Source organism: Syngnathus leptorhynchus, chromosome 2, assembly GCF_054491065.1.
Source record: "Syngnathus leptorhynchus isolate UIUO chromosome 2, UIUO_Slep, whole genome shotgun sequence".
Classification (NCBI taxonomy): Eukaryota; Metazoa; Chordata; class Actinopteri; order Syngnathiformes; family Syngnathidae; genus Syngnathus; species Syngnathus leptorhynchus.
Window position 1 is genome coordinate 1,410,933 of NC_141196.1, and position 16,037 is coordinate 1,426,969.

The 16,037-nt window shown below is 45.7% G+C and overlaps 1 protein-coding gene across 1 annotated transcript in view; it reads right to left on the minus strand.

The window, feature by feature from the left end:
* Positions 1-2,747: 2,747 nt before the first annotated feature.
* pcdh7b (protocadherin 7b) overlaps positions 2,748-16,037 on the minus strand; it is a 66,600-nt gene continuing 53,310 nt past the window's right edge. The window contains exons 3-4 of the mRNA XM_085935946.1: positions 3,843-3,861; positions 2,748-2,889 (exon numbers count right to left, since the gene is read on the minus strand). Of these exons, the coding sequence (XP_085792072.1) occupies positions 3,845-3,861 (17 nt within the window). The 3' untranslated portion in view covers positions 2,748-2,889; positions 3,843-3,844. The remainder of the gene's footprint in view (positions 2,890-3,842; positions 3,862-16,037) is intronic.

A 16,037-nucleotide genomic window follows, 5' to 3' on the forward strand; every position in this document is an offset into this window, starting at 1 on the left:
GTCGCCCATAATGTGTGTTTTAGCCTAAAAAAATTCCAATGACAGAAAGATAACGTGGACAGAGGCGTGGACACGGTCAAGATTTACCATGTTATATTTTAATTTTTGCAGGGACAAAATTGACAAGCGATTTATTTACACAAAGCTGTACAAAAGCAAATTAACTTACATAAAATATCTCATAAATAGAAGTGGACTTGCGTTCAATACACGTTGCCATGTTCAGCTAAATTGCGTGCATAGTGATTTATATTTAACGATGATAAGTCAGGATTCCTCGATTTTCTATATCAACATCTAAGTCGCAGGACAAATAGCAATGGTTAATATTACAAATCTGGATACACGTGGTGGATAGTGGAGGACGCACCTCAGGCAGCGCTGGAGTGGAATTCGCACGTTCAGTGTTTTCATCTGGAGGACTCCCTCACATGTAAGCAGTTGAATGTCTCCAGGGGCAATGGGGGGCGGGGCAAACTACAACTTTCAACAACATTCTACGCCTCCATATTCAATCCTAGAGCTTGTTTCATGCAAAAAAAATCCTCTGATGTCTTACTTGTCCATTTATCTGGAGGCAGCGCAGATTCCAACGAGAATCTCAACCATCTCGTCCCCAATCGACGGGATCGATCACTTTCACAAATATATTTGGAGATGCGGCTGATAAAATGCCGAGCGGATAAATCAACATCGTTACGCTCGATACCGACAAGCAAATCTTGGACCGTACCGGGAAATGCACCGCACTAGGAATAGATAGTTGAAGCCCAGTTCAAGTTTGGCTCGCTGACACCCGACCGACCGGACAGGAAGCAAGAAACGTGTGCCCCGTGTCGACTCTTACCGATTGGTAGAAAAAGGCACAATTGCAATTTTGCATTCACTCTCAGCATTTTCGTGTGTGTGTGTAAGTGTGTGTGTGTGTGTGTGTGTGTGTTTGTGTCTTTGTTCAGAAGCACTGAAGATACAAAGTGGCACCAGAAAAAAGAACAACAGTTCAAATAGCGAGTACAATTTCATGATCATCTCTACAATTTCAGCTGTCGTTAACAAAGTCATGACGATGACGTAGATCCCTTGTTCAAAATTTGCGTGACAATATCCATACCCGAATGAGGAACCGGCGTACCGAGTCGGAGTACACGGCTCACCTTTTCATTAGTTATAAAGTAAGCAAGCAACAAGGTGGAATCCAATGTTACAATAGGGGATTTGTCTACATTATAATTTTTCTTCTTCCTTCTCACTAAACCAAGTAAGTTCCATAAAGCGTGCAGTAGAAAAGTAAATATTCATGTATACACTTGCTAAGTATAGGAGCAACGTCGTACACACTCGAGAGAGAGAGAGAGAGCCGGAATGGCTAAAATTGCAACTCTGTTCCGAACGTAACGAACAGAAACACAGCAACAAAGAAAAACAGATGATCCCCTTTTGATTGACAATCGAAAAAAACACGGCGTGGAATGTTTCAAGTTCAGCGTCTGGCGTGAAACACAAAGGATCCAAATGTAAAGTCTGCGTTTGATTGTTTTTGCGTTTGCTCGAGCTGATTTCTACATTCGTGCTCAAAGGATGCCGCGGCGACATCTCGTGCCCTTCCTTCCTTGTGCGTCGCTTTTCGATGCTTTGAGGGGGAATCGTTCCAAAATCGTAACGACGGATGATTGATGGCAAATGTTTACTCGATGATTTTTATTGCTCAGTCTGTCCCACGATGAAGTCAAAGCTGTTTAAAAAAAAACAAAAAAAAAAACAAAACAGGACGCTGTTCTCAGAGCGGCGCGCGGTCATGAACCGTTGGTGCGCTAGCTAGCTAAGCTAGCTATAGCGTAGCCTGTACACTTGTACCGAGTGTCTCTGTACAATTTTTCCATGTCGCCGGTGACATCGCCCGTGCCAAAGAGTCTTGGCAGAAGAATATTTGAAATCATTGCTGACATCTCCTTGTTTTCGGTCTTTGAGTCCACGGATGCTCCAAATGCTGCGGACCGATAGCCGCTATGTTGCAGTAACCAGTTCCAGACAAAACGTTGAAGTTGGCCACTCTTTTAAAAAAAAAAAACAAGTCTTTTTTTTGTGGTTTTTTGTTTTTTGTTCTCAATGTGTATGTGATGGATGTGGATGCATGCATGTGGTGTCGCATCAGTGTGTCAAATACGTTGCTTAATCTACAGGCGGACTCTCGGGCAGCAGAGCACGTTGCAAGAGCCCAAGTCGCCAGATTGACATCTCAGTGGTAGCGCTTATTTTTTCTTATTTTTTAAAGGCCACCTTCTTGACATTTTGAGTCTTTGGAGTCCGACCTCATTGAATGCAAGGGGTGCTGTAGGGGGGTGGAGAAAATAACGTTGTGGGCTTTTCCTTAACGCACGTGGTCTTACAGGTAGACCTCCCGTCGAGTTAAGGTGCCGCAGGAGGTGGGCTTGTACTCCCCGGTGGCCACCATGGGGATCTCCTCGGTGGGGTGGCTCAGGGTCTCCTCGCCGCCCCCGGGCGAACCGTACGGAGGCGAGCCGTAAGACGGCGAGCCGAAGGCCTCGTAGGAGGACGAGGAAGAAGCCATTTTCTTACTAAGAAGGTTGCGGTTGCGGTCGCCCAGCACGTGGCCGGCGGCAGGGTCTCCGTTGGCCATGGCGGCCATGGCGAGGGTCTCTTGGCTGCCGGACTGCTCTTGGCTGCTGCTGCCGCCGTTGTTGCCGTTGCCGCCGCCGCCGCCGCTCATGAAAGTGGAAAGCTTTGGTTGTTGGGGGGTGGTGGTGGACCTGGATAGCCGCCGCTCGGGCGGGGTGCGGACGGGCATCCAGCAGGAGTCCGAGTGGCCGTACTCGTCGCATTCCCGGGTGCACTTGCCGGTCATGGCTACGTCAGGCAAAGGCCGTGAATCTGCGGGGGGGGGAGAAGACAAATGCGTCAGCGCCTTCTGTTTGTTTTCACCAACTTTGGAGATTCATTGATGAGTGGCTCGTGTTGATATCTAACACTTGATTGTGTGAAGTGTTGGCAGATGGCAGAATTTGCGCTTGCGCTACTTGTGTCGACTTGCGCGGTGATTGGCAGCGCGGCACCTGACGTCCAAATTAGTGTCATTCCAAAAAAAAAAAAAAAAAAGGAAACTATCCAACTCCGTCTAGCTGTGTTGCTAAATGTAACCTGTTAAAGTCGCTACTGACTTTTTTTTTTTTTTTTTCTCGCAGCACTAAACGGGCATAAATAAAAGCAATGTTTTTGTTTTCATGCATGCCACCACAGCGAGTGTAACAAGACAATAATGAGAAACTGCTTCTTGCTGGCTCGGACGGACGGCAGAACTCCGACTTGAGACGGGTGGAGGGGTGAAGAAGCCTTTGAAATCATGTCATGCTTCAAAAACGTGTTTGTGCTGAGGCGGCGGCGAGCAACAATGAGCAACTCAAGAATCAATTGGACTCCTTCGCTTATCTGTTGATTGACAGCCGGCAATCACGCCCCCCCCCCCCCCCCCCCCCCCCCCCCCCCGATCTAAGTAGCTTTTCAGATTTGGATGGCTCAAGCGTCCTGCTAGTCTCTTTAATCCACAAATTAGGCCTTGAAGCAATTACCTGTTTTAGCCACGGCCTCAGATTAGCGATTGTATTTACGAGAGGTTTCTAAAGGACTCGCCGGTGTCACTTAAAACGCGTCGCTGGACAAGTGAGAGACGTTATTGTTGTTTTTTTTTTCTCTGGAGATGTTTGATGTAGTTTGGACATGAAAGGATGCATGGGAAATCAAAACCAAGCAGCGACGGGGAGTGCAAACCAAGCCAAGCATGCCTTTGCCCAAAAGAAAACAACAAAAGAGTTGGTATGGCGCCTTACTTTTAATGCTCTTTTTCTCCTGCAAAAGAAAGAAGACAGAACAGAAATCATTTGTTCTGTTTGTCACATTGAATACACGGACGGCGGGCATTTTTTGAAACAAAGGAAAAGGGGGCGGGGCAAGGGAAAAGCTAAAGAGTGCCATTCATAATCCCTTTCCGATGGCTCGAGTGTCAAGCCCTCGGGGGAACCGCTTTCACTTTTATCATTAGCCGATCTGACGCAGCTCTTAATGAATCCGAAGTAGCCGGGTGATGGAAAGGAAAGGCGAGAGAAGTTGACAAAATTGGGAGATGTAATGCCGTGACGTGATGGATGGTGGCGTAAACTCTCACACACACACACAACTTCAGAAAGAGAGACAAGCGGACACTGATTGTCCTGCCCACAACGCCAGGCGGGACTCTTGAGAGCACTGATTGCTCATTCAATTGACTCGTCAGAACAACTAAGGTTCAGATGCTTTTTGTTGTCGGCTCCCCTGGAGATGACATTTCGGTTTTCCGAATTGTAAGAATACAGATGTGAGGCGCTTTTGGGAATTAATTTGACTTGTTTTAGCTCAGTGGTCTCAAACGTGCGGCTCGTGGGCCAATTGCGGCCTGAGGGATGATAGTTTGTGGCCCTCTCCTTAATACGAAAGTTTGTTAGTGTGGCCCGTGATGTAATACGAATGGTTGTGTCCGAATGCGTCTTTTGGGAGCACATAGTACTTGTGCGTAAAGCTCTTTTCTACCTTGAACTTCAATAAGTCCAAGTATATCTCTGGACTTACTGACGAGCAACATAAAATTTAGATCTTCTGACAACCTCTGGATTTTGCAGGCCTTTTGTAACCTCGAATTTGATCGCGAGTTTGAATTTCAAGTGGATATTGAAGGTTGCTTCCATCCCACAATTAGGACGTGGCAAAGAAAAGTCGTCAAGTTTCCGAGCGGGGTCGCAAGCCTCACTACACCTCTAAGTGGCCCGACAAAGAAGGCCCTTTTCTCGCAGGTTTTGCCCCCGGGGGGGCGGAGACCTTATTTGCTAGCCAGAGACGGTCTGTATCGCTCGGGGGAGAAGCGCTTTCAGCCACGGGGAGGTTGTAAATTCATAATGACCCACAACACAGCCCATTTGCCCTCCTTCAGTTCAGAAACGGGAAGCGGGAAGGGTCGATGTCACTACTGCCGTCTTTCGGACGAAGCCAAGCTAAGTTTTTGAATGATCCAATTGAATTCATACAAAAGCTTTGCTCGTGCTGAGCGTCTGGCTTCGCATCAGTTCAGGGTACGCAAGAAACAGAGGGTGACACTGCGGAGACAGAGCCGAGGAGAATTAAAGGAGAGTGACAATGCACCGAGTGTAGCGGAGGTCAAAGCCCGGGCAAGGCAAAGCGAAGCGAAGCAGTCCGTCAGATTGAACAGGGAAGACAGCATGGCCGCCTCTGGGCCGTCATCGGCCAAACACACTGCCAAAAGACGGCGAGTGGTCCAGACGGGATTCCTGGAGGATGCATCCCGGAGGAAGCACTTTGACAGGAACTGGCACTCAGCGTCCAGTACATCTTCTCAGACATGATCTTGTGACATGATCGTGTTTGCTCCCCGTCGACAGATTGAGCTTTTGCTTTATGACAAACGCTGCCATTTTATACAACCCTTGCTATTTTTTTTTAAGTAATTGCAGACACAAATCGTTTGAGAACAGGAAGCTCAATATTTGAAATACATTTATTAATTTTTTTATAGTTTAATTGTAATACTTTTGTAAGATTTTTATTTTTGTAATATTAATAATTAATAATGATAAATAATTATTTTTATTGTTTAATTAATTGTTATAGTTTTGTCATTTCTTTATTTTTTAATCATTTGCTGAATATTCCTTACTTGACTCGGATTAAGCGCAGAACATTCCAATGGACTTTGGTGGCCACTTCAAAGAGCGCAAACAGAAGCGTGACGATCGGACTTTTTCAGATCAGATTAGATTCGACAGAAAAACCCGGGTAGGTGTATTTTGGACTAAGACTCAATCCCTCACTCAGTGCCGTCTTTTGGGCCGGATCATTCGATTGACTCCCACTCCACCCAATTCCCAAGGAAGTTTAGAAACACTTGAACCTCCAAATGTAATTTACACCCCCTTGCACATGTTTTGGATTTCAGGGCAAAGAGTCATAACGGGCCGGGTGGAGCGGAAAAGGCACAAGAGGCGGCGCGGCGGCCTTGTTGAGAACAAAGCTCGGGAAATGGGCTGGCAATTGCCTCCAACCCCTCATCAAAAGGTGCTCAGATGGAGGCGGCGGACGGAGCAATCCCGGATGACAGTGTACATTGCCGCCTGTCGTACAGATTACTTCAAGCCGCCGGCAGAGCCCGATGAAATATTTATCCGGCAAAAAACCAACTGCCACAAATCGGAGGGAGCGTCGCGAGAGATAGGAGGAGACGGGCGACGCTTCATCTTCACACTTCTCGCGTCCAGAAGTGGCTAAAGTACTCTGCAAATGACAAAAGCCGAACAAAATCCCACAGACAAAAACTTCGAGACGTAGAATGCGAGTCCCGAGGGTGGTGTGTCTTCCCCGTTCCAGTGAGCAAAAAGAACAGAAAGAAAATATGGCTACTAAATTCATAATCGCATGACAGCGGGCTGGCACAATCCGCAAAATTTGTCTTCCCCCACGCCGAGACGTTTGCCAGACAATTAAAGGAGTGACGGTGGCCGGGCGGCGCTGCGCTGCGGGGAGACGTGAACTAAAAGCTAATCTCGGGGAGTGCTGACCTTTATGCAAGCGCACCCCGAGCAACGGCATTAATTGACGGCGTTCACGTCGGCGTGGGTGAATATCGTCGTCTATTTGATGGCGGAACGTTGTCCTACTCCCCGGCAGGAGCGGGTGTTTGCATACCGAGTTAACGTCTTAACTCAGACCTCACACAGCGTGAAAAAGAAAAAAGAATAATGCTGAGATGAAAGCTGACTGCCGTGGTACCAAAACCGACCCCGGGAGAGGCAGCCTGGTGCCATAGAGCCTCCAGACTGCCAGAAAATAAAACTGAAGAAGAGAAAGTAATCAGCAAAGAAGAAATCCAAGGCTATAAGCTAACTTCTAGCGCGTCTGCTAACTACATTGAGGTTGCAAACTGAATACAACGAAGAAGAGAAAGTAATCAGCGAAAAAGAAATTGAAGGCTATAAGCTAACCTTTAGCGTGTCTGCTAACTACGCTGAAGAAATCCAAGGTTATAAGCTAACATTTAGCGTGTTTGCTAACTGAGGTTTCAAACTGGAGTTCTAAGGATATGCCAGAAAATATAATAAAGAAGAAAAAATAATTAGCGAATACATCCAAGGCTATAAGCTAACCTTTAGCGTGTTTGCTAACTAAGGTTGCAAACTGGAGTTCTAAGGATATGCCAGAAAATATCATAAAGAAGAAAAAATTATTAGCAAAGAATACATCCAAGGCTATAAGCTAACCTTTAGCGTGTTTGCTAACTGAGGTTGTAAACTGGAGTTCTAAGGATATGCCAGAAAATATCATAAAGAAGAAATAATAATTAGCGAAGAATACATCCAAGGCTATAAGCTAACCTTTAGCGTGTTTACTAACTAAGGTTGCAAACTGGAGTTCTAAGGATATGCCAGAAAATATCATAAAGAAGAAAAAAATAATTAGCAAAGAAGAAATCCAAGGCTATAAGCTAACCTTTCATGTGTCTGCTAACTCCACTGAAGTTTCAAACTGGAGTTCGAGGAATGTGCCATTGTTTCAGAGACACCTTGGTTGACCTTGCAGAGTGAATGCTCAGATCTGGTTAATTGTTGCTATGCTGTGCTCATATGAGATTAGCATTGGCGAACCGGTATCTCTGCTTCAAGAGTGCTTGAGTGGATTTGAGAGGACAAACACAATAGGCATGTATGACATACATTCACAAAGACGACGTTGATTCTTTTGAAAGCTGGTAAATGGCGCAGAGGTGGCCATAAACTGGTACGCTTTACCCCTCCAATTCTTTCGGGAGGGTAAAAATCGGTCGGGAAATGCGTCTACGCTCGGTACTTTTCTGTTTTGCTCGTTTGAGCTCAAACGGCTCGTCTGTGGAGATATTGTAATGAGATGACACTTGCCTCGGGTAACCTAAAAAATGATCACACGGGCTCCCTCAAGGACTGACGCCAACGGAGAAAGTTGACAATAAAGCACGTCGCCGATAAAAACGCTAAAGCGACGTGTCACTCGGCAAATAGGTTCGTCTCGAACGTGTCTTTGAGTCTGACCCGGGCGCCCTTGTTGTTTCAAGCTTCTGGGAAAAGGCTTCCCAAAGTCATCTGATCATCAGTTCAATTTGAAAACATGTCAAATATCAGCGCAGACCGGGCCTCTTGTAAAAATTGCACTCGCTGGAAACGGACGGAAGATCTTTGATTTCTCAAGAGCCTTAAAACATTATCCGGGCTTTCTCGCTGGCTGAGCGATGGGGGCCCGATAACGCCAAGGTGTCCTGGATTAAGGATAGATAGGCTCGCCAGAGTTTGTCCCCTCCAGGTACGCCGCATTACATTTCACCTTTGCTGTTCACCGGCTGTCTTTGAGACTTGCCGTGTAACTTTGACTCCACTCAATTTTTCAATCCACCGGAGGAGACGAGAGGCAGAGGCTCCTCGGCAACAATCTGTCTTTGTGCTTCCTTTTCACCGTGGCGTCTTGCCTTTTGTCTGTAGCGGTACCTTTATTTCCTTTCTTGCAACGGCTGAATATTTTAGAGTTACTCCTTGAGCACTTGATACTTGTAGTTTCTACACCTTACTTTTGCAAAATGAATTCATTTCCTTCCAACTTTGTATGATGATCACAATGTAAATAGGGAGAGGTTAAGATCAATCGATCAAGGTTAGGATCTTGATTGAATAAGGCAGGAAACGAAGCTAGCAAAACTGCTATTATATTTTATTGACGGTAAAAAAAAATAACTCAAGTACTTTTTTGAGCTGCTTATCAGTGATTCTGCTTAAGTATACTTTTGCTAGCCAGTGCTAGCTAGCTAAACTGCTACTCTATTTTATTGATGATCAAAATTTTTTGAACTCAAGTCCTTTTTTTTAGCTGCTTATCAGTGATTCTGCTTAATTACACTTTTGCTAGTCAGCAAAAGTCTTTTTTCAAATCTACTCTTCATTGGTTCCACACCGGGCAGGTTATCCAGGCAATATCCAAGTACACAGTGTGTGCGGAGGCCCAATTTGTCACTCTGGTGGGCCCATCACGGGCGAATCTCCTTTGTGAAATGTATTTTCCACAGCGTCTGTCGGTGAGATCAAAGCGGCAGCCGCCCGGCGATTCCTCCCGTCTTTGTCTCTTTCCCCGAGCTGAGCTGATCCCCACTGACAAAAGCAGTCAATTCAAACTGAGCAGATCTGCTTTTGAAACAACAACAAAAAAAAGAGGAGCTTGGGAAATAGATTGGAAGAGATGAATCTCACGGCTGGGTAAGCTCTGGACAGGTAGATGCGTCGTCACTAAAGAATCTTCTTCAATTTGTTGACTGTCCGAGATGTTCCAAATGTTATGATATGAATGATATGTCATTTCTCCTCTTCAGCAAATGCCTACTTTATTATTTATCCACTCTCGCCCCTTTTGAGCAAAGCACCAATTGATTTTTTTTTTCTCGTGTCTCCCCCACCCCAATCCAGCCTGGCTTTGATTCAAATACTTCTGCCTTATGGGGAGCGTTGATTTTTTATTTATTTTTATTTATTTTTTTCTTCCCCCATCGAGCTGACGACCGAGTTGGAAGTCAAACTGTTTTTAGAATATCTGCCACTGCCGTTCAAGACCAGATGGTCGATGAGTGGAAATTGTGTAGCTCAGCTGGGCTAGTTCTTTGCCACTTTAGGACAACATTTTTTTTTCAAGGTGAAGCTGAAAAAAGCCAGGGTCTTCAAGTTTATAGACAATGGGACTCCAGAATTAATCGAAAGCCGGGCCAAATTTGGGCTTTATTTTCTCTTACGATCAAAGTCCCAGACAATTACACAACAGAGCTCTGTGGCTATTTTTCTTTGGAGTTCTTCCTTTTCAAAATTGCTAAGAGCAGTAAGCACAAATGCCAATTTTTGCCGATATGGATTAAGTTGTCAAAACAGTATCTGTATGCGTGCCCCAGACACAAACGTAGATTCCAAAAACTGACACGAGCCGTACGATCCATCGATAGTCAACCAGTGACAAAATGTCTGCCCCAAAATTAGTAAACGGCTAATCCTCATGAATACCTGCACTCGCTGACTCAAGCGTTCTTTTCATATTTTCAACATTTAAACCAACGTGGAAACGATGATGGGCAACGTCTGAGAAATGCTTCGTCTTCTCCCAAAATAAAAAAGGATATGAGAGAAGGCAAACTGAGCTCCAGTTGAATGTGCTGCAACCAAATTAAGAGAGCGAGAGAGAGAAACATAATCGGTGAGCGTTTGAGCGGTTAGTCATATGCTTGGGGAAATTGAATAAGGCTCAGCGCTCCTCAATAATATCAGCCGCTTCACAGAGTCCTCTGGGACACATGAACTGTACCGATAAGGGATGATGCTGTCCTCTGACAAACCAGAGCTAGCGCACGTGCTAATGCGCTTCGTAGCACACTTTGGTCTCAACTTTAGGGTTTCGTTGTTACTCATGATGACGGCGAAGAGGTTGGGATCGAAACCGATCGAAACGTTGACGTGGCTTTCTTGATGCTGTCCTCTGACAAACAGAGCTAGCGCACATGCTAACGCGTGTCTATCAAACAGAGACAAAGAGAGCTAGCGCACATGCTAAAGAGCTTCGTCGCACACTTTGGTCTCTACTGTAGGGTATCGCTGTTACAGTTGACGGCAAAGAGATTGGGATTAGAATCGATCGAAACGTCGACGTGGCTTTTTTTGACTAGTATCAGTCAAACACGGGTTTCGTGCTGTCGCCGTGATAGCTCGTTCTGTATTTGCCCTGTGATTAACTAGGCTAAAAGCTGCCAGAAAAACCTTGACCAAACACTAAATGGGTCAAGAGCAGACATTTCCAGCCTGCTGCTATTTTCTTGTGGACAGCAGAGCTCCAGTTAGCAAGCCTGGCTCACATTTATGACGTTCTCATCTACATTTCATGTTCTGCGAGCACAGTTTTTCCTTCTGGTTCAGCCCGGAAGAATGTTAGGTCCAGGAAGGTCTATATATTTCCACCCCAAGGATCTACTTCAGCTATTAGGACAAGAACCTTCCAGGAAGTCAAGTTCTTCGCCCTACTTCAGGACTTTTAATAGTCTTAGCCTGAACCTGGTCTCCTTCAATTGACATACATCAGAAGTGTGCGTGTTCCCGCTGACAGCGACACAGCTGAGGAATGCACCTGGCCCGCAATGTCCTGTCAAAGCAACAGAGACAGGCAGCCTCTCGCTCCGTTGACTTTCATGACATTTACATACCACACTCCCTGCTAGTGTAGAAATCACCCTCGGGTTGTACCAGACCTCAAATTTAGGACAGGCTCCCCCAATCAATCTCCCTTGTCGCTACCTTACCGGGACTCGCTCACGCTTGACTAAAAAAACAAAAAACCCAAACATGTATCTTGCTTCACTGCAGCCAGGACGCGCCGTCGGCTTTCAGATGCATAGCGTGAAAGGCAAAAAAGAGAAAAAGGTTGTCCATTTCCCTCCCTCCCTCCCTCGCTGGGCTCTTTCTTATCGAAGATGACATTGATGTTGGCGTTCCCTGGTTCTGTCTATCAAAGCTCACCTGCTCTTTTGTCTCCCCTAATCCGTCCTCGTGCTCGCTCAGCTCCCTTTTGAAAATGTTCTCCTCACTCCGCACGCCCGTTTCTCTCATTATCCGCCTGTGTCTCTGCCGATCGGCCAACGACTCCCCATTGGCAAATTCATGAGATTGATGTCTTTTTTTTTTTATACACGGGTGGGCGGGTGTACTAAAAGGGTCCCTCTCCGCTATTCTCTGCTACCGGTGCGCTTATTTGGCTGCGGAAAGCCCCCGCCCGGCGTCGAGACTCCCGAAGGCCTTGCGAGCGCTTAACATGCACCGGGTTCACCCCCCCACCCCAAGGGAGGCTCCCGCGGTGAAAGGAAAACGAAAGGCGAGTCGTAGGCAGAATACTAATCAAGAGTGGCACTCCAGGAAAAAGGGTCTCCGGAATTACATCTTAATTTGCCGCAGCACTCCAGCCTCTCCACTTGCTTTTATGTTGGTACTGTACGTCATTACATGCTGATATGGCCGCGACTGCGCCGTTCCATCACAGCTATTACATCTTACATTGTTACTTATATATTGCATGTTAGACTTTCTTATGTATTTATATGTACATGTAACATCTAAATGTTATATTTTCTTTCTTATGTACTGGCCTGCCTGGGGACATTATTAGTTCATTAATATCAAAAGTCAAGTTTGTTTTCATACTGTTCATCAATGTGCATTGTACCGAAATAGAAATACTAAATAAATAAATAAATAAATAAATAAATAAATAAATAAATGAATGAATGAATGAATGAATGAATGAATAAATGAATAAATAAATAAATAAATAAATAGATGGATGAATGAATGAATGAATGAATGAATGAATGAATGTGTAAATGTCGGTGATGAATTTGCTAGCCTTTCAACAGTGTAAATTAATAAATAAATGTACGAGTTCGAGAGCATTTCAATAGCGTAAATAAATAAATGAATAGATAAATAGATACATAAATAATCATAAATGAATGTGGTGATGAGGTTGAGAGCATTTCAATAGTGTAAATAAATCAATAAATGTCGGCGATGAGTTTGAGAGCGTTTCAGTAGTGTGTGAAAAAGTTACGGGAGTGAAGTGTGAGAGGTAATTTGGAATTATGTCCTCTAATAAAAAAATAAAAACCACCCTTTTGTTTTATTATTCCATTGGCGGCGTTTGATGCTCAGGCAGAGGCGGCAGAAAAGTGGCCACCATTAGTGCGATCACAAAGACAGTCACAAACGGCCGCCGTGTTTGCATTCTATCGGCCACAAGTATCAAGGGGTTCGCCTCTCGAGGTCGGATCATCCCGACGACTTTCCTCCACGGCCTGTTGTTGTTTTGTGGTTTTCCGAGCGATGGCGGCGTCAGCGTCTGACTAGCCATCAAATTTTAATGGGCTCATGCTCGGTTCGGGTGCTCGGCTGCACACCGCAACCATTTATTGGTTCTGGTCACCGATGGCCCAGTAATTGTCCAGTTTTCCACCTGATGTGAGCATAAGAGCGGAAAAAATAAATGAATCAAAGAAAAAATGTTGCATCGCTGGACGAAGGCGCTTCTATTTTTGCCAGTGTTCATTAATATTAGAGCCGGAGAAAGGCTTTAGCGGACATTATTTTTGACATCTTTTGCAGCCCGTGCACGGCAGGTGCTCTCGGCCGGACTAAGCGCCAGGCCGGCCTCCCGGGATGCGTTTGAAAAAGCGCAGTGCTAGCACAAAGTGTCAAGGTTGCTTTCAACCTTTTAATTTGATATCTTGTTGTGGGAGAGTGTCGCTTCTCATAGACAGCGGACTCGATGTGATTGGAAGGGTGGGGGTCGTCTCGTCTCGTCTGTCGGGCCTTTGGGCAAACACTGAAAGCCGTATTTGAATTATTGAAGCTTCTGTATAAATTCTAGCTATATCTGGAATGCCCTTTAAGGTCCTTACTGGATTTGCAGCAATACTTGAACCCAAGCATGTCCAACTAACAATTGGATCTGTTGTTCAAGCTCATTACGAGACAACATCTGAAAACGTTTTTTTTTTTTTTCCAATCAATACCATTTAATTGTCGCTCGGCCCCCCCGAGTGTGAGATTAGCCTTTGTACGCGGGCGGCGACGTGACGTGAATCCAGCGCGGGGCCGAGCAGAGAGAAAAGTCAACTCGGAATTGGTCCCGCGGTACCAAAGTGTTGTCGTTTGACGAGCCCAAACGCTGCTGGCTTGTGTGATAGATTGAAAAGAAGACAAAAAAATAAAGAAATGCTTGTGAGCAGAATGAGAGGGATAAGCTTTGGCGAGGAAGAATCTATTCTCGGAGTGTGTTTGTCCTATATTTTGAGAGTGCCGCCTTGCGTGAATACAAATGCCCTTCTGTGCTCGGGAGGGGCGGGGCGGCGGTATTGTTTTACAAACGTAAAGAAACAATGAATGGAATGACGCCTTGCAATGCGTAAATGCAAAAGGGGGAGATCTTGTGTCATCACCAGGAAGAAAAACTCTTAAGTAGATTGAAATGTGGATCCACGGGAACCTTGCCATACAAGTTCGATTCGTTCCGCTCGGCTCAACACTGCGGCACTGATATTGTCCGTTCCTCGCAGAGGATAAGGAATCTATGACTCCAAGTCCAAAGATTCAATAGCAAAGACTACTCACAAATTCCTATTCATTTATTTATATTCTATTCCTGGTTTGACAGATTTTCGAAGGGCGACAGATAACCTGTTTGCGTTTTTTGCGTTTATTTATTTTTTAAATCTGTTCCTGATTTGGCAGATTTTCAAAGGGTGACAGATAATCTGTCAGCATTTTTGTATATTTTTTTTTATTATCTGTTCCTGGATTGTCAGATTATCGAAAGGTGCCAGATGACCTGTTTGCATTTTTACTTTTTTTTATATCTGTTCATGGTTTATCAGATCTTCGAAAGGAGCCAGATGACCTGTTTGCGTTTTTACTAGTTGACGATTTCTCTCGTTGGCTTTTTCTCATTGACTTTGGCCCCCGGCTGGTAAACAGGAACGAAAACAAACTCTCTCTCTCTCTCTCTTTCCGAGCTGGTGGATGCATGTGCCCGCTGTTTTTCTCCCCATTGATTTTCTCAGCGGCTGAGGCGCTTGTGACAGGGAGTCTCCCTCACCCCCCTCACGCGGCCGCGTTATTGATTCGCCGAGTGTGGCAGCGGCGTGGGTGCATAAGAGGGTCAAGCGTGCCGGTGAAAAGAGTCGGAATGCGGCCCATTAGCCGCCATCTCTGACACCTCTCATTAACGTCCGCAATGCGGCCCCGTTCTCGTTAAAGGTAATAGGGCGCCTGCACACTCAACATTGTGTCCCAATGGGAGGAAGTCACTTAATAGCGTAAAGTTCCCAGCGTAAGCCGCAACTTTTCTTTTTGTTTTTTCCCCCCCGCCACAGCTTCGACCCCTGCGGTCGGCTGAAACCATCAAACTGGCACTTAAGCACAACCACGGCAGTAAAAGTAACAAATCCGAGATTGCTCACAGTATTGCGGCGGTACCCTGATCCGTGAGTTCGGTTCCGTGATCCTCGTTCGGTCAGCCCGTCTATGATGTGGGTTTTTTTTTTTCTCTCTCTGTAGAAACTGCCAGAGCTCATTTTTTGACGTCTTCATTTCTCGACGTCAACAATCAAGCGGACGGGTCACGTCGACTGAATTTGACACAAGTTGACTTGAGTTTTAGCAACTTTTTCCGAATACGATTTCATACGTCTTGTTGGAGGACACCAGAAAAGTGGCACTAGGTGAGGCAGATGACATTTGGAACCCTCCGCAAGGAGCCAATCATTAGAAGCAGCTCCCCCGGTGGAAGCATTGCCGCGTCAGCGATATTTCACACCGACACTCGACAGCTCAGCTCCTCGTTCCAGCTTTTATTTATGAATATCTCGAGTTCTTTCTTCCTCGCTCGAGACGGCGGCGAATTGGAGGGTACTCGTCGAATGTGGAGCAAATTTGGAACAGTGGCGTGCTGGAAAGAGCGCCGCACTCCAGTTGGAGAGGTTTGATGAGAATCAGCCCCCCCCCCCCCCTTCCTCTTTATGACATATTAGCAGCACTCACACAGACACACTGTTCCTCTCGTGTTTGTCCTTATTTGGGGAAGATGTCTCTTTTGGGTCCCTTGTGTACTGCATCATTCTCAAGGAGCCAGAAAAAAAAAAAAGTTTGGGAGGATTTCTCCTTACTTGGTGCGACCTTCTCCAAAGTTACGCCAAAGTCCCCCCAAGTTGGAAATAACAGCACGCTCTTTGGCAGAAACCAAGCCACGTGAATCTCCAAACAAGTGAGGCATGTTAGCTTTGGACGCCGCTGATGCGGAAAGAGCATCGATCCCAACTCGTCTCCCGGGAGCACTCATTCTTTTTGCTTTCATCCCTCTTTGGGTGGGCCGTGTTGTCTTTTCGCATGCAA